The 25,399-nt window shown below is 41.6% G+C and overlaps 1 protein-coding gene and 1 long non-coding RNA gene across 4 annotated transcripts in view; one reads left to right on the top strand and one right to left on the bottom strand.

Moving 5' to 3' along the window:
- HTR1E (5-hydroxytryptamine receptor 1E) overlaps positions 1 to 16,972 on the top strand; it is a 28,295-nt gene extending 11,323 nt beyond the window's left edge. Inside the window, exons 2-3 of one of the 2 annotated variants that reach the window (XM_015858969.3) lie at positions 1,255 to 2,581; positions 13,192 to 16,972. In XM_015858969.3, coding sequence (XP_015714455.2) covers positions 13,372 to 14,466 — 1,095 coding nt within the window. In that variant the 5' untranslated portion in view covers positions 1,255 to 2,581; positions 13,192 to 13,371 and the 3' untranslated portion in view covers positions 14,467 to 16,972. The remainder of the gene's footprint in view (positions 1 to 1,254; positions 2,582 to 13,191) is intronic. The other variant, XM_032443742.2, reaches the window with a different exon arrangement.
- LOC116653192 (uncharacterized) lies at positions 7,840 to 20,400 on the bottom strand. Of its 2 annotated transcripts, XR_014944875.1 has the most exons (4): positions 17,443 to 17,769; positions 16,259 to 16,339; positions 15,403 to 15,746; positions 7,840 to 9,262 (listed from the first exon to the last, which is right to left on the bottom strand). It is a non-coding gene; the product is annotated as an uncharacterized LOC116653192 (long non-coding RNA). The 2 variants fall into 2 exon arrangements; XR_004306666.2 differs by lacking the exon at positions 7,840 to 9,262 and having other exon boundaries at positions 14,718 to 15,746; positions 17,443 to 20,400.
- Between the last annotated feature and the right edge of the window lie 4,999 nt (positions 20,401 to 25,399).

Raw genomic sequence — 25,399 nt, 5'->3', positions numbered from 1 at the left:
TATAAGATCTTCTCAGATGAAGAGTCTACAGTGGTGTGGGCAAACCACCGCTTCACTACATCAGTTTCAGACACAGGTTTATAATTTGACCCTGTGTAATCCATCAGAGTTTGTCTATCTTAGCTAACAGTGACCTTCTACTTGAATATATAAAAGTTTAATGTTTTCCCATTTTCTGTGTGCCCATAAATTAAATATATTCAGTAGAATATATTCAGACTGGGAATATATAAGTGAAAGGAATCAGCTCCCTGCCCTTTTAGGCTGACAAGAAATTGTAGCAGACTATAACTAAAAAGTAGTCATAACTTGTGAGTCACAAAAGACCCAAGGGTGAACACAATTAGAAAAAGGGAATTAGTGGTATATTGTCTGGGTATGTCTGAACTGGAGGCAGACACCAAAGCGTCAATAACTCAAAGCAAGAGAAGTTGCTGTTGTTGTTCAGGCTTGTTTTATTTCAGACTACTTTAACATCTTATGGAAAAATAACTTAAAATAGTTTCCGGTTATTTCCAAGGGAAATACATAGCCCAAATTTGTTTCTGTAAACATATATTCAAGAGGAATGCAGAGTAATGCTCTGTGCTAATCGTACTGTTGTACTGTCAGTGTCATCGGAAGATGTATAAAGTATCTATAAATGGCTTTTCTATTGTTTACATGATATTTTTCTTAACACTAGTTCCCCCATGATAACAGAATATCTGACACAGTTGTCTCATTACCAGTTTCAGCAGAGATCTGGAATAGAATAAACAGCCAATATAATAATGCTGCACAAGGGTGCAGGGATGAAGATCTGACAAGCCATAGTAAGATCAGTAGTATAGCAGCATCATTAACCTTTTTTTTTCTTCTTTTTTTTGTAGCTGCACTAAATTTTCCACAGACAAGAGCATTAGTAATTTTAACTTTGATTGAGAACTGCTATTATCCACTCACAGCATGTGGGAGCAAACAGGCACTTGGATAAATCATAAAAAAGAAAGCCACTTAGCGAGCTGCTTTCCTCAATAGCACCTTTTTTTCTGAAGGTACAAGGCTGAGTGCTGTAGGGAGAGTGTGTGTGAAGAGAAAAGCAAGGCTGCAACAGCCTGCTGCAGGTGATCAAGGTCAGCCCCTCACAGTGGAGACCCTGAGGTCGTGTTTGGCTCAGGAGGTATCGGTATGTTTCTAAAAAATTAAGTAATTAAATATTTCGGTGAGTGAAAGCCAACAGGATTCTAATGCAGTGTCAATGGGGTCTTTCAGGAATCGCAAAGATCACCTTCAAGAATGACAGAACTCGAGCCATTAGCAAGCTCATCCAAAAGTAATCATCCATCAGAGGTGACCGCCTCCACATCCCAGCTGCGGAAGAGCGTGAGGAGCAGCACAGCGTTCCTGCTTGCAGGAGGCATGAGACTCATGCCAATAACCGCCTGAATTCCCTCCTCCTGCGGTGGACTGTTGGCTCCAGGCTGTGTTTGCCTATCAATGGGTGAAGCTGGCAGAGATTCCACCAGCCCAAGTACTCAGACAGAGTCGAGGAGACAGTCCATGGGAGGCCACCTTCTCCACAGCTGGTGCTAGATGAGAAGCAGATCAGTCTACTTGGGAATATGGAATACCTCTCACGTTGTGTTTGAGAGGAAGAACTGATGATGGACTGTCCACACAACAGCAACAACATTGTGGATTGGATGTTTTTTTTAACAAGGGCAACAGGCAGTGCCAACGTGACACAAGAGGATGAGGAGTAAGGCCTCTAGCTGCCTCTCCACTGCTCATTGCCTTCTGCAGACCTCATCTCCGTGAGGCAGTCTGGAGGTACACGGCTGTGTTTGAATGGGACAAAGCATGGTGGGAAAAAGGCAATTCCATTCACCTCATTCAAGGCTGGGATAGAATCCAGAACAAATTCTTTCTGGTAACTCCTACTGGATGTATATTCTACCAAGACCTGTGGAAAGGACCAGAGCCAGAGGATTTTCTGTCCTTCTATGGTGTAGAAACCAGCAATAAAATATTTTGATTACAAGGCCCAATACATTCATAGAATATATAAAACTGTCTTTTGTGTTTCACTGCATACAATTTGCTGCAGCAGCCTACAGCTATCCAAGGTACTTCAGCTTCACTTTCACAACTCATGGCTCACTGAGAGATGCTCCCCGAGCTGAGGAGTCCCCGTATCACCAGCATCTCGGTACCAACAGAGTGGTGTGATGCCTTCAGAACATTCCACAGCTCCTTCAGCATATATTGAGCAGCTGAAGCCACGGTGGGGAGAGGCAGGAGGCATCTCTGAGACTGACTGTCCCCACAAAGAGCAAGTGACCATCTTTGGGGCAAGAACTTGTGGAGTGGTTGGGCTGCACAGCAGGTTGGTGCATCTCTACAGGGCTTTGTCCAGATACATCTTCCTGTCCCATTTTGTAGTTTGGGAGTGATTCGCTACCCTGGCAGTCCACTCTTCTGCTTGTGCCCCAAGGAGGGGCTTAGTGCTAAAGCAGGGACCCCCAAGACTCCCCCAGATGGTGAGATGTGACTTGCCATGTTCTCTCTTGCTTCTGTTAACAGCCTGCAATTAGAAGAGGTATGATACTGGTGCTGCTGTCATCAATTTACACTGATTTTCAGGTATTTCTCATTTTCAGATATTTCTAAAGAAAAAAAAAACCAACAAAACAACTTTACTGTGTAGATAAGGATTTCCTTTTCAAATTTGTAGGGGTTGGAATGACACATGTATTTTCTTCTCATTTTCTTATCATAGTCATGTAAGTTTGGCCTCCAGAAGTCATCTAATCCAAGTGCCTTCACCAAGCATCAAATACAGGTTATCTACGTGCAGGCATGTTGTGCAGTGTGAGGGATTGTGTGGAATGGTTCCTCAGGTATCATTCCTGGGAAAGTGAGCAGCTGAGACACCACCAAGAATGCTACAGACAAATTAAGGGAGAATGGGGGATAGCCATCATATCACGTTCTGCTCTGCACCCCTATCAGAAGCATGTTGTCTCACTTGCAGGCTTGGTTATTGTCTCCTAGGTCACAGCAGGGTATTGTTTCCTTCTGATGTTCTTAAGGATGGCATGGAAACTGAAAACTGAGGATGATATGTTACAGAATTTAAGTTGGATTTTTTCTAAATACACATAAGAAACTCAGGGTTGAGAGGGGAAGGAATGAGGACTTCAGTCCACTTTCTAGTCTGATCTTGAGTCGGTTGCAGTGATTGTTGGACCAATTTGGGGGATATTGTGTTTTAGCAGTGAGTTCCTGGTGCTACTATGCCCTGAAAATGAGATCATTTTGCAATTAAATGTTCTCGTTTGTAGTGGTGGCCTTGATAATGCACTCTTGTGCATTACTTGCATTATCTGGCAGTCACTGAATGAGATTAAATGAAACCAACATCTCTGTAGGTACCTTAAAGTTTAATTAATCCTCTCATAAAGAGGACGGATGCTTCATTTTCCAAAACTGTAGACGTTTGCTTACATGTCATTGATCTTTGGTAACAAAGGTGACAAAAGCAATAGCACAAAGAGTTTCCCTTATAAGTCAAAGCTTCATGGAGCTTTTGCTTGTAATACCACAACCCAGCAATACCCACAAGAGGTGTTTTTAGGTTGTATTCCACAAATGCAGTCCATGCCTAGGCAAAGAGAAAAGGATACATGAAGCTTGTTGTTTTAAAAATAAAAAAAAGAAAGAAAAGAAAGGAAAATAAATGTAATCTTAAAATTATGCCAAAAGATGACTTCCTTTGGATGTTTCCTTTACTAATCTTTCACTGTGTACATCAGTACCAGGATTTGAGGTCAGAACTGATGGTTCTGGCCTATTGACATAGAGTAGGTGTGTAGGCTGAAGACCCATTTTTGCTTTTTCCACTTTTTTACTTCTTAGCACTTCTGTGCTGTGCTGTCCAAAGCAATGGTATTGTTAAGGGGGCAAGAGTCAGCACCTGATGATGAAGGTTGTTGCTGTGGGTCAGGTCTCATTTCCTGTTGCTCAGCTCTCACCCTCTGCAGTTACTTCCATTTCCCCCATGAGATGAGAATTCCCATGTATCAAATCCCGTGAGACTTGTTTCAAGCCTGAGCAAGAACACTGTCAGCTCCTGCTGCTTTCCTGGCAGGGAAGAAGCTTTATTTCTTCCACTTGGTGTAATGCAGTAGAAGCTTAAGACAGAATTTGCTGAAGGTTGGTAGGAGGTAATGGTAGGAACTATTCTATATGCCCATTATAAAGCTTGGTCTATCTTGAGCTTAGTGACCTTAATAGTGGGACCAAAATTGTACATTGCATGCTTAATTCTATAGCTCTCACTGGCCAGACCTCCTGGGTGCGGATAATCATGAGGTGGAGCAGTAAAAGCACAAAACCTGGCCTTTGGCCTAGCTCTTCCAGGATGTCTTTGTGTGACTGCAGAATGCACTTCACCTCTCTGCAGCTTAGCCTGTCTGTCTTTAAAACGAAATTCTGTTTCTGTTCTGCACCCAGTCACGACCCTCAGAGCAGTCATTCCCCTCAGTGATACTGTGAGTGTTTAGGAACTCTCCCGCACCAGAAGATGTTTCTCTCTGCCTCCTACCAAATCTTCATATATAATTTGGTGCTGGTTTGGACATCTAGGACATGGTATTAGATGACCAAGCCCTGTAAGACTCACCTGCTACCCTGGCCTGATGGTGTAGAGGCCTGGGTGGACAGACTACTCATTCCTTACCAGTTGCCAGAAACCAGTCCCAGACCAAGCAAGACCAAACCCTTTCCTAGTCCTCACAGTTGTGGTGTTTGCGACTGGAAGGCAGAAGTCCAGACCTCGCTATGTTTTTGAGGAATACTGTTTATACATTTTCATGGTAATTGCATATATACATGCTTATGCACATTCTTGATTGATGTATGACTTAGAGAATATACTCTGTTTGAATTCTATACCACCAATGAATTTTAAAACATTTTTCTTCCTTGTTGTCACCTCTGATCCTATAGGAAGTTCAACCCAAGCAAGTATATGTAACTTCCTGAAGAAGGTATCTGGTAACACAAATGAGACATGCACTTGTCATCTTCTACCTCCTCATCACCTCCTTCATTTTTCTGTGGCAAAGTAAATCATGGCTTTGCTTGTGGTGATAATTAAAGTACTCTGGTTTATTCCAGAATTTAATATTGTTCTTAATGAGAAAAACAGATTTGAAATGCACACGGTAGTAATTGCATCCTGCCTTTAAAATTAGTCTTCTTCCACTCAGACAGACACAAGGAGGGAGCAGTAGGGGAGATCCTAGTCGATTTTTTTTGGGGGGAAGGTAGCATGTTGATTGTGTCTGACCCTTCCCTTGATAGCACTATGTTAAGACTTCTTATTTGTTATGACTATTAGCTGCAGCAGCAAAACCCAAGCAAGGGAAGGACAAACACTCACATGAGTACTGTTCTGTTTAATAGAGGGGGCATGATGTGTTAGTAGTCATAGGATGTTTTGAGTGTGACCCACAGTCTTCTGTACTCAGTATAAGCAATCTACCAAACAGGGGAAATGGAAGTATGGGATATAAAGTACATACCTGAGATTGTTTGATTTCCCAAGGCACTTCCCTGAGAATTAGAGATGAATATGGTCCTTCCTCTCTGTTTTTCTCCCTCTCCAGCAAACACACAAACACCTGCTATCATAATATACATTACTTGCAGAGTAGTTTGGTTCTTCACATTTTATTACACGTGTTAAAAGACAGCTCAGTCTTTACAGCATATGAACTTTCATAATTAGTCTGTATTTATGTTGTATTTGTGGGTTAATTATATTGTACTTATGGGTTTTGACGGCTAATTACCACTAATTCATATAATGACTTGTCTGAAATGCTTGATGTTCAATCAGTTTCATAATGCTATGTTTTACTTATCTTGTATTTACATGGTAATTGCTCCAGACATGTAGTTGTAGCACCAGTTATTTGAGCTTAGAAAAGTTTCCAAAAGCAAAGATATGTCTGAATTGTCCCAGGCAGTGGGCAAAATAAAGCATGTTAGTTTGGTTGTAGGTAAAGTAATTGTGCCAAAGAAAAATTATGATGTTGTGTGAAAACTTCAGCCAGATAGTCACTGCCAGGACCCTGAAGAACCTAGCTGCAGTATCTGCAGTGCTGTTAGCTTAGTGAGTGTCTGGCATTGATCTGTCAGTTCCCATGGCTTCCACCACCAACAGCAAAGTTCAGAAACAATAGCAATAATTATCTTTCAGTGTAGTTTAACAAGCTTTATTGACCAGGTTTAGGTTTCTGTTTTTAGCTAGGGGTATTGCTGGGCACACTGCTATGAGCACTCCCCCTTTCTGTATAACTCTACTCCATAAATGCGCAGTCTTTGCCACGGTGCAGGAAACCCAACCTCTGCTGTACCGTGCTTGGCAAATATGATGAAAACTTGCCTTCTCACAAGGCTTCAGGGCCATCTCCAGTAACTGTGAGAACTTCTGCTGCAGCAATGCCATCCTAAGCAGGAGCCCACCCTTGACCTGTTGTTGTGTACCACATGGGGCATCAGTAATACATTTCTCCCACATTTGCAGTGGGCATGCTGCATGGATTGAATCCCCACTCCTGCAGCCCAGCCCCAGCAGCACTCCCATGCCACTAGCCCAATGCTTGCACCATCATGAGACGTTATTCTACAGTTGTCTTCTGCTGTGATAAAACTACTTGTTCAGTCACACACAGTTTTCCTTCTAAAGGAAGTCCGAAGCCATTGTGTGAGTCATCTCCTTTATTTCATCAACCAGAAATCGGGCATATATTCACTAAGGCTTAATCTGAAATCTTACTCACAGTGGAAACACTTTCATTGATTTCAGAGGGTCTCGGATCAAGCTTCAGTGTGCTTTATACACTGTTAAGTTTTAGTCTGCCTAATTTCTTCATTTGGGCCATTATGAATTGCAGAACAGCTGTGTGCAGAATCAAGTCATGTGGAGATCAAATAAACCCTATCGACATCTGCCTCCTGACAGAGAATAGCAGCAAGAAACAAATAATGACTCGAAAAACAATGCATGTACAGTGACATTTAGCTCGAATAAAGTGATTGTCTCCATACAAATACAAATAGCACCATTTCCCCAGAGCTGAATAGATAAATCCATCAGCAAATATTTCTGTGTCTTTGACATGTCTCTGTGCAGCAAGATGAGAAATTGAGATGGAAAATGCATTCACAGGTGAGAACTCAGTGTTGGTTTTTCTTACTTTTTTTTTTCTTTCAGCACATTTGGAAGACTTCAACAAGCTTTCTTTTCTAGACAGTATTGAAATGCAAAGTAACAAAATTGTGACAAACCATGGAGTAATAGCCTCTAGCCATAAGTCTCCTGAGCCCACCACTCACATTGTGCTACACTGAAGGATCTAAGCCAGCAATCACCCCTCAGATTGAAAACTTACAGCATCCAAGGAACTTAGAAGCCTTGTGGATGTTTGCAGAAAGGATTTACACATCCAGCAGCCCTGTTTGACTATCTTCGCAAAAGAGCTAGGGATTGTGTGGACCAGGGATAATTTTCAGTGAGAGTTAAGTGATTTTGGCATCTTTAATAATGGGGTTGTTCCTCTGTGCGAGAAAACTCTTCAGTGTCACCAGCAAGTGGGCCTGGGCACCCTGTTATGGGTGTCCCTGTTGGAGCAGGGGTTGGGCCAGGTAGAACCAGAGGGTCCTGCCAGTCTCAGCCTTCATTTGATTCTGTGTTTCTATGAATGAGGGCACTATCCTTCAGGAAGGATAGATAACAGTGAGAGAAGGTGGCTGCTCCACAACTGTTCACCATAGCCAACAACTGTGCAAATCTTAGGAACGTATTTATTTTCTCTTTAAGAAAGGCTATAAAACAAAGCAGAATTTCAGACAGTTGCCAAGAGATAAGCTGAGTTCATCAGTACATTATGCTGCTGCTGAATTTCCAGTGCTGAGGCAGCATTTGGCCATTAGAAGCTGCAGGAGGGTTCAATCCTGTTTTCCTTACAAGAGCCTCGTGTGCTGTATATGAAATATTACACTTGCAAACAGCATCGGAAGCTTCAGCTCAAAGACAGTAAAAATAAGGGTTGCCATCTGGGAAGAAAATTCAGCTGTAGTTTCTCCAGTAACTCTTCCAGGCTGTATTGGATATAGTCCTCATATGCCTCGGGGTGGGGGTTTGAAGTGGTACTTTAATAGTTCGCAAATTAAACACATTTATTTCCAGTGAGAGATGTTTTAAAAATACTTTTGCTTCAAATATTTTTTTTCCAAGCAAAAATTTCTTTATTTTACAACGCATTACTTCTGTTTCAACAGAAGAGGAATGGGAGAAGAGTGACAACTATGTGGTTCTGCTTCTAGTTGCAAAACAAACAAAGCATTGTTTTAGCTCAATGGTTACCAACCTTTAAAATAGCCATTTAAATACTTACAATTTCTGATAGTTCTTCCATTCTCTACACACCTGGGTAAGTCAGGAATTAAGAAAAGAGGAAAAAGGAAGAGTAGATCATTGATCAAAAGAGGCTTTGGTTACGAGGTTGTCTGTTTGTAAGCCCAGTTAAAAGGGGAAAAAAAACCAAAACCATTTCTTACTTAGAGAGATTAAGCCTTTAGTGACCAAGGAGACACTGAAATATTTAGTCTCTGGATCTGCTTTTTGAAGCAAGCAGACTCCCTCCAAGAGCTCCAGCACCTTAATGTTTTGCACTCTATTCCCTTAATGCATCAAGAAACAATGTAGGCTCTTCCCAGTAAGAAAAGGGGAACTCTCCCAGTGGACTTCCAGTTTCATGATGGAATGGCCCACACAGTTAGAATTTCTGGCTGTAGTTTTTGAAGCCAAATGTGTCTGTGTGCCTCTTGGCTTTAGGAAAATAATGTGGTTGGCTGTTGATAAGGATGGGGCTGCATCTCAGCTGCTCCTTCTCTGAGGAGAGCTGTAGGTGCTGGGAATGGCATGCTCCTCTTCCCTCCTCTCTATGAATTACACTTAGCTGGCAGTGTCTCACACAGCACCTCATTATCCAAGCTGTCCTCCTACCTGTATTTTATCTGATTGAGGGTCTTAGTCATGCAGTCAATGAATAAGCAGTCTGAATGGAAGCTTGAGCTGTAGGAGGAAGGGCTCTGGAGGGCTCTATGCATCCGCCAATGCTCAGCATGGAAGTTCTTTCCTTCAGTGTCTGTATGTGCTTCTAAGCCATTCAGTAAAACCAGTCAGAGATCAATGCCATGGTCAATCCTATAAAACAAAGTACATTACAACATTGAAAACAGAATTAAAAGTTTGGTTAAACTACACAGAAGAGGGAATATTGATAACCCAGCATCTTTTAAAGCATGCACAAAGGCAGGTGAAACAGCAAATTCAGAGAAAAGGGATGCTTTAGTGATAAAAAACATTTAGAATTGTGAAGTTGAGTAAGGCAGTCTGCTTTTATTAAAAAAAAAAAAAAAGAGAGAGAAATTAATCAGAGAAAAAACCTGTCTATGTGAGAGCTAAGCATGAAGATTGCAGGAGTCAGCAACCTTTCCAGATCGTATATTTCTTTCCCAGACAAAGGTTAAGTATGCAGGTTACATGTCTCCTGGCTGTCACTATCTACTAAATTAGGAAATCTGCAGGGCTCAAGAGCCCCTTTTTGCACTGAGGCAAGATCTGCTGATAAGCACAGCTCTGAAGGCTGCTTCTGCGAGGTGTCAAAAGGAGCTGGTGGGCCTCTGCTAATGTGCCCCGTGCACCAGGGAAGGGCTCACCAGGTGGCTTTCATCAGGTTAGCTCACATGACAAGGCTGTTTCTCACCATTTACACTGACTTTTACTTCCTCAGTGCTGCTTATCATGCCAAACAGCTGCTCCAAACATCCATAACTCATCTCTGGAGAAAGCAGAGACATAGGGAGGTCTTCCTGCCACACATTAATGTGAAAGGCAGCACTTGTGTATTTTGGCAACAGTTGTACAAGAGATTATTGCAAATTCAGGATTTCATAAAGAAGTACTGATTTATTGCTGCCAAAGGGACAGAGAAATATCTTAATTGCACAAGACCTTAATTGCTTAAAGGAAATGTAAAATTACGGCTATGAAGGAACTAACCCTCTGCACACATGTACACATGCACACGTGCCATGACAGTTGCCCTTGTTCTCTCCGAGGGATGTTATTCCTTTCCTAGGAAATGGTGAGAGGTTCAGTGGCCAAGAAGTTGGTGTCAGCCCATCTTCCTGTCTATGGGAAATGTAGAGCATTCTGCCCCAAGTCTGAATGTTCTTCTGCTGAGAAGCTAGAGGTATTTCCTGGCAGGAGCAGGCATGGACACTGCCATCTCACAGCTTACACCTACCCAGCTGTTTTTAGGGAACAATTAATCATCCTCTTCTCCCCTTCTCCCTCTCAGAGAGCACTCAGTGCCATTGCTAACAATCAGCTAATATGCAGTGTGATTGATTCCCTTTTGGAGGAACTCAAATGAGTTTCTCCCACCACACCAATAACATCAGTCTTGATGTGAGATGACTGACAGCCTGAAGGAACACAACTGCAAGCCGTAAGCAGGCAGTCCTTTCAGTGAGAGTACTTCAAATAAGATAACCACGTTATTAATGTCTCTTCCAAGAACTGACTTATAAAACCCCAATCGATTACTATAGTGTCAGTGATACTATAAATATAACAACCAGATGGTCTCTTACCCTGGTCAAGGGCTGCCAGGTACCATGAAGGACAGGTAGCAAACAAAGAATTAAAATACAAAATCTACACTATCCGTGACCACAATCCTTTCCTTTATTAATAACCAAAGTCAATCACTGATGTCTTCTAGTAAAGCCACTCCCCATTTTAAAACTCTTATCTATTTCCTGGGCCAGGATATTTCACAGGGTGCCTTTAACTCAAAGGCAGAGAGACAAAAGCTGGATGTCCCACCTGGGAGAGTGCACTGGATCCTGGATGCCTGCTCTTTGCTGTCATGTGTGAACCCAGCAGCTCAGCACTGCTGGTCTGTCCCAAGAACAGGATTAAAAACATTGCAGAGCCTTCAGCCTGACATCTCCAGACCTTTCAGCGTTTCAATATACTTCCTTAATAATATTGGTTTAATACAATTTTTATTTGTGCTATTTATACTGTCTGAACTTCTAAGGGTTCATTTCCTATAAAGAACACAGGAATTAAAACTCTTCAGTACTGGTGTTAGGCATGAAGGATGTGCCAGCCCAGGCTGTGGTCCCTGCAGGCAGGTCTTCTGTGGGGAGGATACTTTGTTTATGCTTTCCCCGTCTTTATTGCAGTTGTTTTCCAAGGGAAAAAATATATCCTTGCTGAGCAGTGAGCAGATGTAAACAAACATCTTTGTCCTAATGGAATCCCAAAGTGTGATGTGTTTTGCTTAAAGACAAAAGTTCATTAAGGAAGAAAATAATTTGTTTTTCAGAGTATCCTTGTGGTACAGATAGGGGGCAAAGCTTGGAAAGGATTTCCCTGAGGTTATTCCTGCATGAGAGGCTCTTCACTTACTTCTGGGTTAAATACGCTTGTAGGCCTTGCTCAGCAGAGAACATACGTGGCCATGCACCTCTGGGAGAAACACCAGGGCCAAAAATCTTTACAGTTCTCAAGGATGTGAGGACAAGGAGGAAAATGCTGCTTACCCCAAGAAGTAGCAGGAGTTCTCTTGTGCATTGACCAGAACTACAGGCAGCTGTGATGGAAGGGGGAGTGTCTTGTTGTCTCCCAGTACCTCTGAGTTTGCTTGTTGGAACCCAGGGCACTAGTGAAGTAATTCTCCTAAGGAAAGTGTAGGGACTGCAATTACATCTGTCTCATGCTTCAGAAATGCAGAAAGGTCCTTTGCCTTATCCTCTGGTCAAAAAAATCAGCCATAGCCAGGGAGCAACCTAATGGAATCAAGATCTGGCTTGGTGGAGAAGACTTGTATGAAGAATTTGTGAAGGTCTGAGTTAAAGTTTTGGCATTTTAATGCCTCAATGACTGAAACAGTGTTTTCAGTGCAGTAACAACCTGAAAACTGATAGATTAATTTCCACCTGTTTTCTCCAGTCTGTTCTTAATAGTCAAGCCTGATATTTTCTCCAAGCCTAATCATGCTTTAAAGCAGTTTCTGAAGAGCAGAGTGTAGATGGAGGGTGTATTCTACAAAGAACAGCATTATAGGTGTATTCTACAAAGAACAGCCTTTCTTCTAAAGTTTGTATTTTCAGCCTCATTCAGAAGAGAGTCTCTGTCTCATCCAGTTTTAGAACAGGAGTCCTCGTACACAGAACTAAGCAGCTGTCTAGTTACACATTTATAATTTCTCATTCATACTTCTGATTCCTCTTAACTTGCATGTGAAAACTGTCTCTCAGAGCCTAGCCCGAGTCCTATTGCGTCATAGTGTACTGCCTGACAGGCAGGGCAATCTGATTGAAATCTCAAAGCAAAGGCAGGAGCTTTTTGTCTGTGTTCTCCAAAGATACACGCAGTGGGATATATGAAATGTCAAGAATAATTAGACAAAACTATATGAGCTCCTAGCAACACAAATGTGCTGTGTAAAATTAAGCATTTGCCATAAAGATTTAAACATTGTTTGAAAGCTGCACGTTAAAGGTAACCCGAGTAATTTTTAAGTACTGTTTCCAAGATATTAATAAAGACATGGATATAAAAAAGCAGAATAGAAAACTGTGAAATACTGACATGCCTGTGCTGATGTAGGCTGCTCCATTTATCCTTTCCAAAGATGATATATAGAATTGATCCCTCTCCTACAGCAATTAAAGTGAAAAGGCAGATTTCCTGCACTCTTCATCTGCTGAAGCCTGTTTAACAAGTAGACAAAGAACTGGCTTCCAGTATCAATAATTCACAGAGACTGCAGAAGTGTTTGTTGCAAAGGACCTCTGGAGGTCTAACATCCCACTTGCAGCAAGATCTCCAGAGTCAGAGGAGAAATAAACCTTACACCTGCAGGAAATACAGACAAAAATGTCCTTTAGAAATGGGAAATAAATGAATGCATAGAAAAAGGGGAAGAAAGGAGAGACAAAAGAGGAAAAAGAAATAATTTTTAAATTAGATGTGCTGATATTAGAAGTGTAGGATTTTTGCCAAAACCTTTTCTTTTTTCTAGGTTCACTAACAGATGTGTTTTTATCTTCTAGGGAAATGATGAGCAGGAGGAAACCTGGAAGCTTTCCACTGCCCTTATAAATATGGGAATATAAAAACTTTTTTACCCATAGTATCTCTGTCCCTCTTCCAAATGGACAACTTCTGAAGTTGGAACTACCTGCTACCCAAAGCAGCCACTTCTCCCTTCACTGTTTATCCTGGAGGGGAAAATGAATTTCACAAACTGTACCACTGAAGCCAGTGTGGCTGCAAAGCCAAAAACTGTAACTGAGAAGATGATTGTTACCCTAACCTTGGCCACAATCACAACCCTGACTATGCTGCTGAACTCTGCTGTCATTGCAGCAATCTCCACAACCAAGAAGCTCCACCAGCCTGCAAATTATTTAATATGCTCACTCGCTGTGACAGACCTCCTTGTTGCTGTCCTTGTCATGCCCTTGAGTATCACTTACATAATGATAGATAAGTGGACTTTGGGATACTTCATCTGTGAGATCTGGTTGAGCGTCGACATGACCTGTTGCACGTGTTCAATTCTCCACCTATGTGTTATTGCTCTGGACAGGTACTGGGCAATCACTGACGCCATCGAATATGCCAGGAAAAGAACAGCAAAAAGGGCTGGGTTGATGATAGCCACCGTGTGGACTATCTCCATTTTCATATCAATGCCCCCTTTGTTTTGGAGAAACCACCACAGCGTCAGTATCCCCAGTGAGTGTCGCATTCAGCACGACCATGTCATCTACACTATTTATTCCACATTTGGGGCGTTTTACATACCCTTGACTTTGATCCTGATCCTGTACTACAGAATCTACCATGCTGCAAAGAGTCTCTACCAGAAGCGGGGCTCGAGCCGCCATCTCAGCAACAGGAGCACCGACAGCCAAAATTCCTTTGCCAGCTGCAAGCTCACGCAGACGTTCTGTGTCTCGGACTTCTCCACCTCTGACCCCACTACAGAGTTTGATAAAATTAATGCATCCGTGAGGATCCCTCCTTTTGAGAATGACTTGGACCTAGTTGGCGACCGGCAGCAGATTTCCACCACACGGGAGCGAAAGGCTGCTCGCATCTTGGGACTGATTTTAGGGGCTTTCATTTTGTCCTGGTTACCCTTTTTCATCAAGGAGCTGCTTGTGGGCCTCCACCTTTGCATTGTCTCTCCAGAAGTAGCAGACTTCTTGACCTGGCTGGGATATGTCAACTCCCTCATCAACCCTTTGCTGTACACGAGCTTTAATGAAGATTTCAAGCTAGCCTTCAGAAAACTCATCAGGTGTCGAGAACATACTTAAAAGTACTGGGAGATGATGATGACGGCATGACTCCTGGCCTTAAGAACGAGCAAAATAATTTGACCATTGTCATTTCCCTTGACAAAGGGGATTTTGATGTTTGCCTCTTTGCTTAACTCTTTAACTCTCTTCAGCCAGTAATTTGTTCTGCTGCTTTTTTTTTACCTTTGGTGTTATTCACGATAAAGATTTGAAATAAACTTATTCTACAAAGGAACAGATTTTTTTTTAGCAATGAAACAAACAATAAATAACAACAAAAATATATTAGATATTCACATTTAAGGCATTTTGTGTAATCAATGACTCAAGAAGGAAACAACAATATTCACATTTCTTTTATACTTTTTTCATTTAAGAATTGAATGTCTAACTTAATATGCACTGTAGTAATATGAAGGCTTGTAAGCTGAATCCCAGAAATTCGTGTTAAAAAATTAATAAACTTCGTGGTCATGACAACTAAACAGAAATTCTTTACTGTGGCATTTTGAGAAAACTGTAACTGTTTTTTAGAAGGAAAATAACCACCATTACAGCAGAATAAACAATTCTATTCTTATCCTCACAGAAATACACTATCGAAATAGAAAGTGGAGTTCATTTCATTCCTTCCTAAAACAGATCTCAATTTGTACTCCAAAGTAATCCTTTAAGTGACCCTTTTTTTTTTTTTTTGCTCAGTTTCCTGATTTATGTTAAGAGTATTGGACAAAAACTGTGCAGTTTATTTGGTGACTGAGAGAACACAGCAAGCAAGTGTCACACTTGTAAGATCAGCTGCTCACCTGAATGGTCACCTGTTTAATACCGCTGTTTAATACCACATTCCTTCAGGGCTCAGGCCGTGCGCCTCCATCAGTTGTGAGGTGGCATCATCCAGTTTTTCCCCACTTCCCCTGAACCTTTCAGTGCACAACCCCACGGATCACTGACCTTTCCCCACAGATTCAGGCAGCTGCACATTCTCTCAGCGGGTCAGTAAAGTGTGGTGTTCAGAAATATCATCTCAAAAAAAACCAAAAAAGACAAATTACTTTGTTTGAACAGTAGCAGCAGAAAAGAAATAAGGAAAAGAACTTCTTAAAATAGCACACTTCATCTTTCAATTTGCAACGGCATGCTTGTCACTTAACCTATGATCAAACCCTCTAGCAGGATTTCTTGCTCCGGCTGTTCTCCAAGGAGCCTCTTCTTTCATCCAGACACAGTCCTTCATACTCTTTCTTCTGTGTTTATGGAAGCTGAAATGCCATGGCTCAAACAGGTTGGAAATCAGGCTGGGAAGAAGCAAAATCAAAGCTAAGAATCTGGCACTGCCCATTAAGTAACTCCTAAATACTACTTAAATATTATTTATCTTGCAACACAATTTTTTTTCCTGTCCTTTTTGGTTGTTTTTATTTTTCTGGACAAATTCTTTTTAAATTAAACCAACACGCCATATAGAATATAGCACATATATCACCCTGACATGCAGTAACAGTGAGCTACAGCATGGCAGCTCTAAATCCATCAGAACAGATATTAGAAGTAGCAAGAGTGTTGTAACAGCACCAGAAGCCAGCTATGGAAGATGTTTTGAAAATTTACAACACAGCAATCATTTTTCCTATCAAGAGTCCAGGAATTGTTAGTAACATGAGTAATAAACTCTGGATGGAGCTGTTTGGTTGCAAAGATGCAGTTCTGCAAGCTGAGCATAAATTAAATCTGAGGGTGATAAAAGCACGACCTACTGCTTACCTACATTCAGCGGGACTCTGCTTCAAGGACTACAGGTTTACCATACCTGGATTTAGGAGGCTTATTTAGGATGCTGCCCTTCTGAAGTCGCTTCCATCTGACTTTGGTTCCCTGTTAGCTTTAATATCTAAAAAGAGGGGAAAACAATCATCTCAGGCCGGAGATCCACTATGGTTTTTCATTTTCAGAGTTTGATGGAGATGGAAACTGTCCACTGAAGGTGAGGAGCCTGCCTGTCCGTAAAACTCTCAAAGCAGCCTCACAGAGTATATATGCTATTAGGGAAAGAATGACCAAAGGTCCAAAATGATGACCGTGATCTCCCAGTAACTGCTGCTGATAGGGAGAAATGCTTCTGAGAGAGGCATGAAAACTGTAAAACAGAGGAGCTGTATCATCTTCATTTCTACTTAAATCCCTCTGGTATCTGATCTCGGCTGTTATCCCTCAGGCTACCAATCAGTGTCAGGTTAAAGACTGTTTAATATGTAGAGGTAATGATGGCTAATTTTTGTGCTTCCCTCTTTAAATAAAGACTCAGCATTCACTGCCAGCTGACTACTGCTTTTGTAATTAAATCATTAGTTAAACGCAGAGCTATGTTTTCTAACAAATGTCACTAGACTGATGAAGATGTCTTTTATGTTTTCTCCATAAACAAAGCCAAGAACAGCTTAAAGGACTCTTGACTTACAACAATTTAACTTGATCAGAAATTACCTGTCATCTGATGGAAATAAAAACCTTTGCTAGTCTGGCACCATTGTTTGACAGTCTCATTATTTTTTTCATGTTAAGAATTTGTGGATTTTATGAAAGGTTTGGACATTTTCCAAGCTTAGACTTCTTTTCCATGGAAACCTCCCATTTATCCTTGTCCTGGGCTAAGCCACACTGTGACCTGCAACTCAAGCTCTTCCCAGCAAGTTCCTAATGAAACATCCAAGACCTTCACCCGACATCCATATTCCTTAGCCACTCTGAAATATCTTTTCTCTCCAAAGTCTTATTTTCCCTAAAGATCCCCATGCTCCTTTCCTACCTTTCTTCCTATCATCTCCCTCTAAAGGCCTCTTCCCAAGCCCATCCCCATTTTCAACACATGCTTCATATACCTGCCTGTATAACCCCTCTTCTCTTCATTCCTACATACTTATTTCCTCTTTTTTTACACCCCCAACTCCCTATCCCTCCACTAATTTTCTGACATTCTTTAATCCCCAAATTTACCTTTTTCTTGCTGGAGCAAGGCCCTGCATTCTGCTTCCATCTAGCTCTGTGCTGCTATCAGGATTCTCATGTCTCATATGACATTCTCATATTCAAACCTGCAGCTTTTTACTGTCTCTTCCATGTGCTTCACATCTCTCGGGCATATTCTCTGTATGTAAGCAGCCAGTTCTTTGAAGCAAGTTCATGTATCCCTAGTCCCATTGAGCCTCTTTGAAGATGGGGGTTCTCCACTACAATGATGCATGATACACTGAGCTGCTCGAAGCACGTGAGGTTGGTGTCGTTGATCTTCCTGTATGCAGATGGATGACGGAATTGAACTCTCTAAAATAATTTAAAACAAAACTTTATTTGTCACAAGATGCTAAAAGAACAAAGGAATCTTTTCTAATGACTCTTAGTGCTTCTACATTCTCAACTCCAGTCATCAAAAAGTAAATGGAACTGAAGCATTGGGAGGAAAAGCAGGAAAAGCACAAGTGGAGAGATTGTTCTTGTGCCTTGTATCCTCTCATTAACCACTGCAAATATCAGTGACAGACTGTTCGATGTTCATCTTTTACACATCCAAATGATTTGTATGAGGAATTATCTTAAATTGCTCTGTTGTTTAAGTGGACATAGATATTGTGATATCTTTTATTGATGCAGCCAATATATTACAAGTTGTATTTCATAAGTGTCCCTTGCAACAAACATATTACCTTTGTAATTGCTATCTGTTTACTCTTCAGGCCAAAAAGAATAAAATTTTATAAAATGATATGAGTTTGGATAAATGCCATCTTTATCAGCTGTAAAAATACTCTTTATCATTTTCTGTTTTGTACTACATACATAATATTGCCAGCATTTCTCCCTTGTTTCTCTACCACTGCCAGGAGATTTTTACTTTTTCATGATTACATGTAGATGGTTTTATACATATTGCCTTCAATTTGATGAAATTATTTCTTTTCACCCAGTCTAAGCCAACCACTTGCTACTTTGGAATTAAAATAAACTAGAAATTATAGCCTGCCGTGCCTGTCAGCTCTGGAGAACAACTTACAACATTCCTCATGGTTTAGCATGGCCCTGCCCAAGCATACAGTCTTTGCATTACAGATCCCTCCTCAGTGTGCTGGGGAAGAACACCACTTATTTCTACGAACATTGAATCAGCCCTTAAATGTAAACTTTCAGTGCTGCTCCTGTAAGTAGAAGAAGCAAACATGAGTAACCTGTGGGGGAAAAAAAATACGCTAACAAATGTTACGAGCCTCTGCTTAAAAGAAAGAAGATTTATCATTTTTTCCTTTTTAATCACTTTGATTTCCTCTTCATCTTATCATTCAAGAGCTGTGTGGATGTGGCACTGAGAGGCATGGTTTGCGGGCATGGTGGGGATGAGCAGACAATTGGACTATGCAATCTTGGAGGTCTTTTCCAACCTTAATGAGTCTATGATTCTATGACCCCCTTGCCATTCCTTTTCCCCATATTCCTTGTCTCCCTCTCCTGCCTTCCCACTACAGCCTTTCTCTGCACCACAATGGCATCAAGTAACTTGCAGCAAGCAGCATGGCCACCTTGGGCTGTGCTAACACATAACATCACCATGATCTAAGCTTTAGGAATTCAGGCTGCAGACACTGTTCCATGGTACTGCTCTGCACAACCTCTGCTCCCATTTCATTGCAGTTTCACTACAAATCAGCTATCCAACATGCATCAGGATTCTTTCAAATGAAGGATACTAAATAATACACTATGGTGGCTTCCCATGCTCCATGATTTTTAAGGTCTCTTTTTAATTACTCACTCACTACACCTCTCCCATGGGGCTTCTATCTATAGAAACTACTGCCATGACCAGCATAGCCCCCAGCTGCCATAAGCACTGTTGGAAATGCTCTCCTCCTCTCTCTGCATTTTACCTTTTTCCAATTGCTTGCACTCTTAAAATACATTAGCATATAGATCAGCTCTCTGAAGTTTTCATGGATTAATTTCCTGCATGACAAATTCTCACCCTCATTTCTGTCTGGTGCAAGGTCCCACATCACTGGGGTACTCGAATCTCCTGAAGTACTATGACTGCAGTACTCATTTCACACACCACATGAGTGCAGATGAACATGTTTCTGTGAGGTGAGGAACAAAGCATTGTCTCCTTCCAAGTACACCTTATAAAAGATACGTTTTGTCAATTAAGAAATGAAACATAACTTCTGGGAAGAGGGAGGACAGTATTCATAGTCCTCTGTAAACTTCTGTTCTGAACACAATCTGAAATAACTTAATTTCTACTAATTTTAAAGGAATACTAGGAATACAAACTTGAAACCACAGGTGTGTGCCTGAATTACCAGCAACAAGCAGAGTGACTTTCCAGTGGATTTCACAAACAATATATCTAAAGCCTTTCACAACAACCTCTTCAGGGGAACAGGAGGTTGCACACAAATGACTTCCACTTCTGTGACACCACCAGAAATAATCTTAGTCGTTTGCAGGAGGCACAGGCTGATGAGCTGCTAGAGCACTGCGATAAGCCCCGACAAACTTATCTAATAGACATACAGCCAGGTTAACACCTCCAGCTTGAGAGTTTTTAAACTGGAGAATCTAAAAACTGGAGACAACTAAAATCAAATGTATCGATATCTCCTACACCTCTACTTCCATTTATACATGTTCCAATGCAACTTCTCATTCTTTCACTGCTAAATCTTTATTTAAGAAATAAAAGGAATCTTTTTAAACATGGAATAACAAGAAAACATTATATCCCTTATCTTAGCCGTTTCATCAGAACTTTTACATATTATAACGGGATGTTCATTCTGAAGCAGGCAGAAAGAAAAAAAAAAACTTAGTGCAAATAGGTCACAGAAGTTAATCCAAGACTGCAGAATTAATGATGGTTGTCTTGGTCCAGTGCTTGCATATTCACATGAGTTGCATATCATAGTTCTTCTCTTTTTTTTCATCAGCAATTTCACTCCTTGCTAGAGAAAAGAATATCTGCATTTTTAATAGAGGTTAGTAAGAGGCTTTACTCCTCCTCCAGCCAGAGAAACAAACAAGTAACAGGCAACAGCCTCCAGTGGAAGAAAGCTGAGAAGCAGCATGTGGCTGAGAAGAAGAAGCCCAGTCAGTGATGCCACATTAGATAGCTCCTGGGGGCACGGAGAGCACTGAGCAGCTCCTGATGGCTTTCCCAGCTAACTCACACTCTTCCTTCCATGTCACTGTTCATTCCTCTTCCTCTTTGGAAAACCAGTTACTACTGGTAGATTCTGATGAAGTCAGCAGTCACCCCAAGTCAATGGCCATGATCAGGAGCACACAAAGTCTCAAGGTTCACTGGGCCAGCCATATTCTCTTCAGAAATTACATCCATTTATGTACTGAATAAGCAGCCTGTAGGGTATCCTGTAATGGGAATTGTTTTCACCTTTAAGAAGTTGGATCAGCTGGTTGTGTTTCACTTTTATATATTATATGCCCATTAAATGATTGGTACTTGATTCAAAGATGCACGAATCAGTGGTAGATCTGGTACTATCTTTAAAGACCTTCGAATCAGTCTCTTGACAAACAAAATATAGAACCACTTCTGAAGGCTGACATAAAATATGACTCAAAATCTGCCTTTCAGAGTTACAAAAACCAACTTTGCCATTGTGCCAGTTATGTTACAAGAGAGAGATTTTCTTGATTCTGTCTCTGTTTCCTCCTTCCACACATTCCCTCATTCTATCGTACTACTTTATTGTGAATAATTTCCTTTAGATTTAATGATTTGGTTTGACTTCAACAGAAGCATACTGGTTATGATGTATGTTTCTTGAGCTGCTAAATAAGAGCTATAGCAAGTGTGAGTAGCAGGCTGAAGCACCAGCCTAGCTAGAACATAACCAGAATGGAGGTTGATTAGCCCTCTTGATTTGCTCCCTATGTGTTTTCATTGTATTTCTCATCAATTCTGTATATCTGCAAGAGCACTCTGCATATGTGGTACTCTGAGATCAACGCTTTGGCATTGAAATGACAGGAAAAAAGCTAGGCAAGCTAAGGAAGTGACAGGTTAAATGCATTACGCTTCTACTAATATATGTGCTCCATTAGGGACAGAACTACTATCATCAGCATGAAAACTACCGGCTGCTGTCATCTGAGCTGAAAGGCATACTTTTCCCATAACTGAGTCTTGCCTCCTCTCCAGGCCAGCAGCTGGAAACAGACAAGATTTCACGCTCCACACAGACCCCTGGGCACAGGAAGCAGAGTTGGCTGCCCAGCCCCAGACCTGATGTTGCACTGTCTCTGAGCAGACATGCTATGCACTATCATAGCACTTGTAAGGAAAGCTCCTTGAGCACTGACAGCTTGAGTCTGGGTTTCATTCCTAGTTGACAAATACTGTCTTCTTCAGCACAGGAGCACTTACACTTACATTGCCTTACACTGATGAATTGTCTCTGTGCCTTAGCTTTGCTCAGTTACTTTATGCTGAACATTTTCCAGTCATTTTCTGGCTTTTTACTAACTTCATACATACTTTGTTTTCACTGCTCATCCAGTGCATTAAGCTCGCAGTTCCCTAAGTAGGTCTTTTCATCTTTCTTGGTCACCCACAGTTTCACAACCCGTTTTTCCAGTCTACCAATTTATATGCAGTGATTGACAAGTGAGCATCTTAACTAGTCATATCAAATGTTTCCATAGTTATAAGACCTCTCACTGGCTCTAAAGCAGCCTTGCCACTTCTTTCTCTAATTCTTTCCAAAATAATTGCTACATTATGCTTCGTATGAAGCTCATTTTCTTGCAAAAAAATGCAGTACTTGGCCTTGTAGGTTACAGAAATTTCAATGATCCAAAGCTTTTTGGTGCCAGGTGCACAAGCACGTTGTTTTCTAGGCCAAAAGAAGATTATTTCATGTAATTTCTTGCTTAAAAAGAAGGGGGAAAAGAGATCCACTGCTCTTTGCCAGCAGATGCTAAATGAATTGAAATCCCAAATGCTCATGGGGTTACATTATATACCCTGCCTGATGAGACCAAGACTGGGAGCACAAGAGGAATTATCAAGGGGAGCACGGAGTGCAGATAGATTGGATGAGGTCTGGCTGCAGATGAAGACACCCAAATTTCAGTGTGCACTGGGAAGTTTCTGTGCATGTGTGCTGGGTATGTCAGCTCCCATCACTGCCAGGAGAGAGCTGTCCGACTCAGCCTTTTGGAGTCAAAGGTTGTGATTCATTTTGCCTTGAAAGAGATACCTGCACTCAGACATGACAGAAGCTTCACAGATCTGCTCCTTTCCAAGGCAACAGTGAGACACTGCAGGGTAACTCAAGTGTTTATTACACGCTACCTGCTCTAGATTCTCACTGGCACCATCAATATCTTGGGCCCCTGCCTTGCCTATGGTTGACTGCATGTACAGTCTTAAACTGAAATACTGCCATCCAGGAATGAGATTTTAGTTTCACCTTTTAAAAATATTCTTAAAAAAAAAATAATAAAAATCACACTCTGTGTGGACAATCCATCTTCTAGAGACAGTGTTCTTCATTTTCCCACTATGCACTTGTTTTGGTCTTTCTCTAAATCATATGAAAATATATTCTACCCCACATCTTCACAACAGTGATGTGCAACCTGCAGGCTGCTGGAAACAGCAAGGCTATCTGAGGGAATAAAAGTGAGAACACATGTTCAGATGAAGGAAAGAGGCAGATTTTGCAGTGAATTCATGGGCACAAAAAGAAAAAGGAAATCAAAAGAGAGGGGCACAAGCACTTCCCTAAATTTAGGCCATTAGGCCACTAATCTGAATATGTGTATTCTCATGGTCCTAGACCCAGGGATGCCACCAGCTCAGTAGTGGCAGGTCCCCAAAATACAGCCTGTAGCCCCAGTGCTGAAAGAGATAATTGCTCCCTTCTAAAAGTCGGTCACATCAGTTCCTTATTTGCCCCACCTCAGGTTAGGAGCACTCCACCAGCAAGTTCATGGTGGCCATCTTCACCATGGAGGCCTGCAAGGCACACAGTCACAGTGTCACCTGCTGCCTCTCCAGCCTGCTCCCACTCCAGGCATCCCATCTCCCCTGCAAGCAGTGTTCCCAGACATCTGGGGGCCCTTGATTGAGTACATACACCCCACCAGAGCAATCCAATCACAAGAGGAGTAATTTCAGACCAGTTCCTGTCACTGCTGACACACAGCTCAACATCATTCTCAAATGCAACGCTGTCATACTCAGGAGCCCAGTTATTTCTCTAACATGTTCCTCTACTGACACCTAGGGTGTAATGATGATGATGACAGCTACTGATTTTGGCTGCAGTGGCACTAACCTAGATAACCACAGTTTCTACCACATTTCTCCTGTCCCAGCACTCATGGTGATCACCGTGTCACATTGCCACCAGATGCCTGTCAAGCACAGACTCTGGTGACCAAAGGCCTTCTGCTACTAGCTACAACATCAGGCAGAGATGAGGAAGCTGCCTAGATTGCCCTGCCTCAAACTGTACACACTCTAGGAAGCAGATCCTGTGTGGACGAAAGCAGACTGGAAACCATGAAGGGCCTTAGCCTGGCCAACTGACCACCTTGGACACAGCTTTGGACCATATGGCCCCTGCAAAGGACATTTACCACAAAACCCGAGGCCCTGCCCAAAAAGCCAGCAAGAGCCAGGAACCACAGTGAGCATATGGAGAAGTGTTGCTGCCTCCCCATGCACAGGGTGGCAACAAGAAGTTGCTGTAATTGACACAGCTCTGTCTTACACCACTTGGGTCTTATCTGAATCAACAATAACTCCTATATTAAAAAATAATAATAATAAAATTGTTCAATAGAAAGTGTAGTGCTGAATGACCCACTTTGCAATATCAGGAGCAGCAAGTGTTACAATCCCATCTTTCAAAACAAGCTTCCTATATAAAGTCCCCAGTCTCGTTTTCATTTTAGGAAATTAACCCCAATTAAACACGAACCATTAAGCTTGCAGCTGTTCAGCTTCTTGGATGCACTTGCAGGGATCTAAACAGTCTGACAAATGCATTGCTGTGGTGTTGATGCCAACAGGCTTGGCCACAGCAAATAATCATCTCAGGAAGCAAAAGCATCTTGAGTCTGGAATGGTCTCATCTGCTCCCCAGCCTGAAGGCAGGGTCACCTACTGAAATGTCTCTTCAGACAAATGTTTGTTCCATCTGCTCTTAAAGCTCCCCAGTAATGGGGATGTCTCAGCTTCCTTACAACCTATATGCCACTTCATTTCCTGCAACGATAGTGAGCTTTATTCATTGTCTAACCTGGATCTCTCTTCTTGATGCAGTCGGAGCATGATGCTTTTCATCCTGTTTGGAGCAACAAGTAAAAAAATACACTGCCCTTGCAGCAGCCTCTGGACACTTATCTCTTGACACATCTTCCTTCTGCTGCTACTTATATCTTGCCCATAAATAGAGGGCACTTATTCAGAAGGCAATAATTTACTGACAGCAAATCTCCAATTTGCTTAATATTAACATTTGTTGGGCATCCTTTGGCTGCATAGAAATACATGGGAAACAAGCAAAAAATCTGACTGAAGACAGGAACAAAACATGACCATCTCACACCTAATAGTAAAGAGATCAAGGTCAGTGCCTCAATTCATGGGCAATTACCCTTCTTAAGACATTTGTTTGTCTTCAGATATCAGTTCACAAGAAGCCTAAGACCACTGAGGCATAAAGCCTCTTTCCAGTGAAAAAGAATATCATTGGCATCCTCAGCAGAAGACAGCACAAAACCAGTCTATGTTCAATGTACAAATTAGAATCACAGAATCATAGAATTTTGGGGGACTGGAAGGGACCTCAAGAGATCATTGAATCCAGCCTTCCCCACCAAAGCAAGTTCCCTACAATAGATTGCACAGGTAGGCATCCACATGAAT

Source organism: Coturnix japonica, chromosome 3 (genome assembly GCF_054131305.1).
Source record: "Coturnix japonica strain WE chromosome 3, WE-NBRP24, whole genome shotgun sequence".
NCBI lineage: Eukaryota > Metazoa > Chordata > Aves > Galliformes > Phasianidae > Coturnix > Coturnix japonica.
The sequence above is the reverse complement of the archived record's forward strand: the minus strand, read 5'-3'. Positions and strand labels throughout refer to the sequence as shown.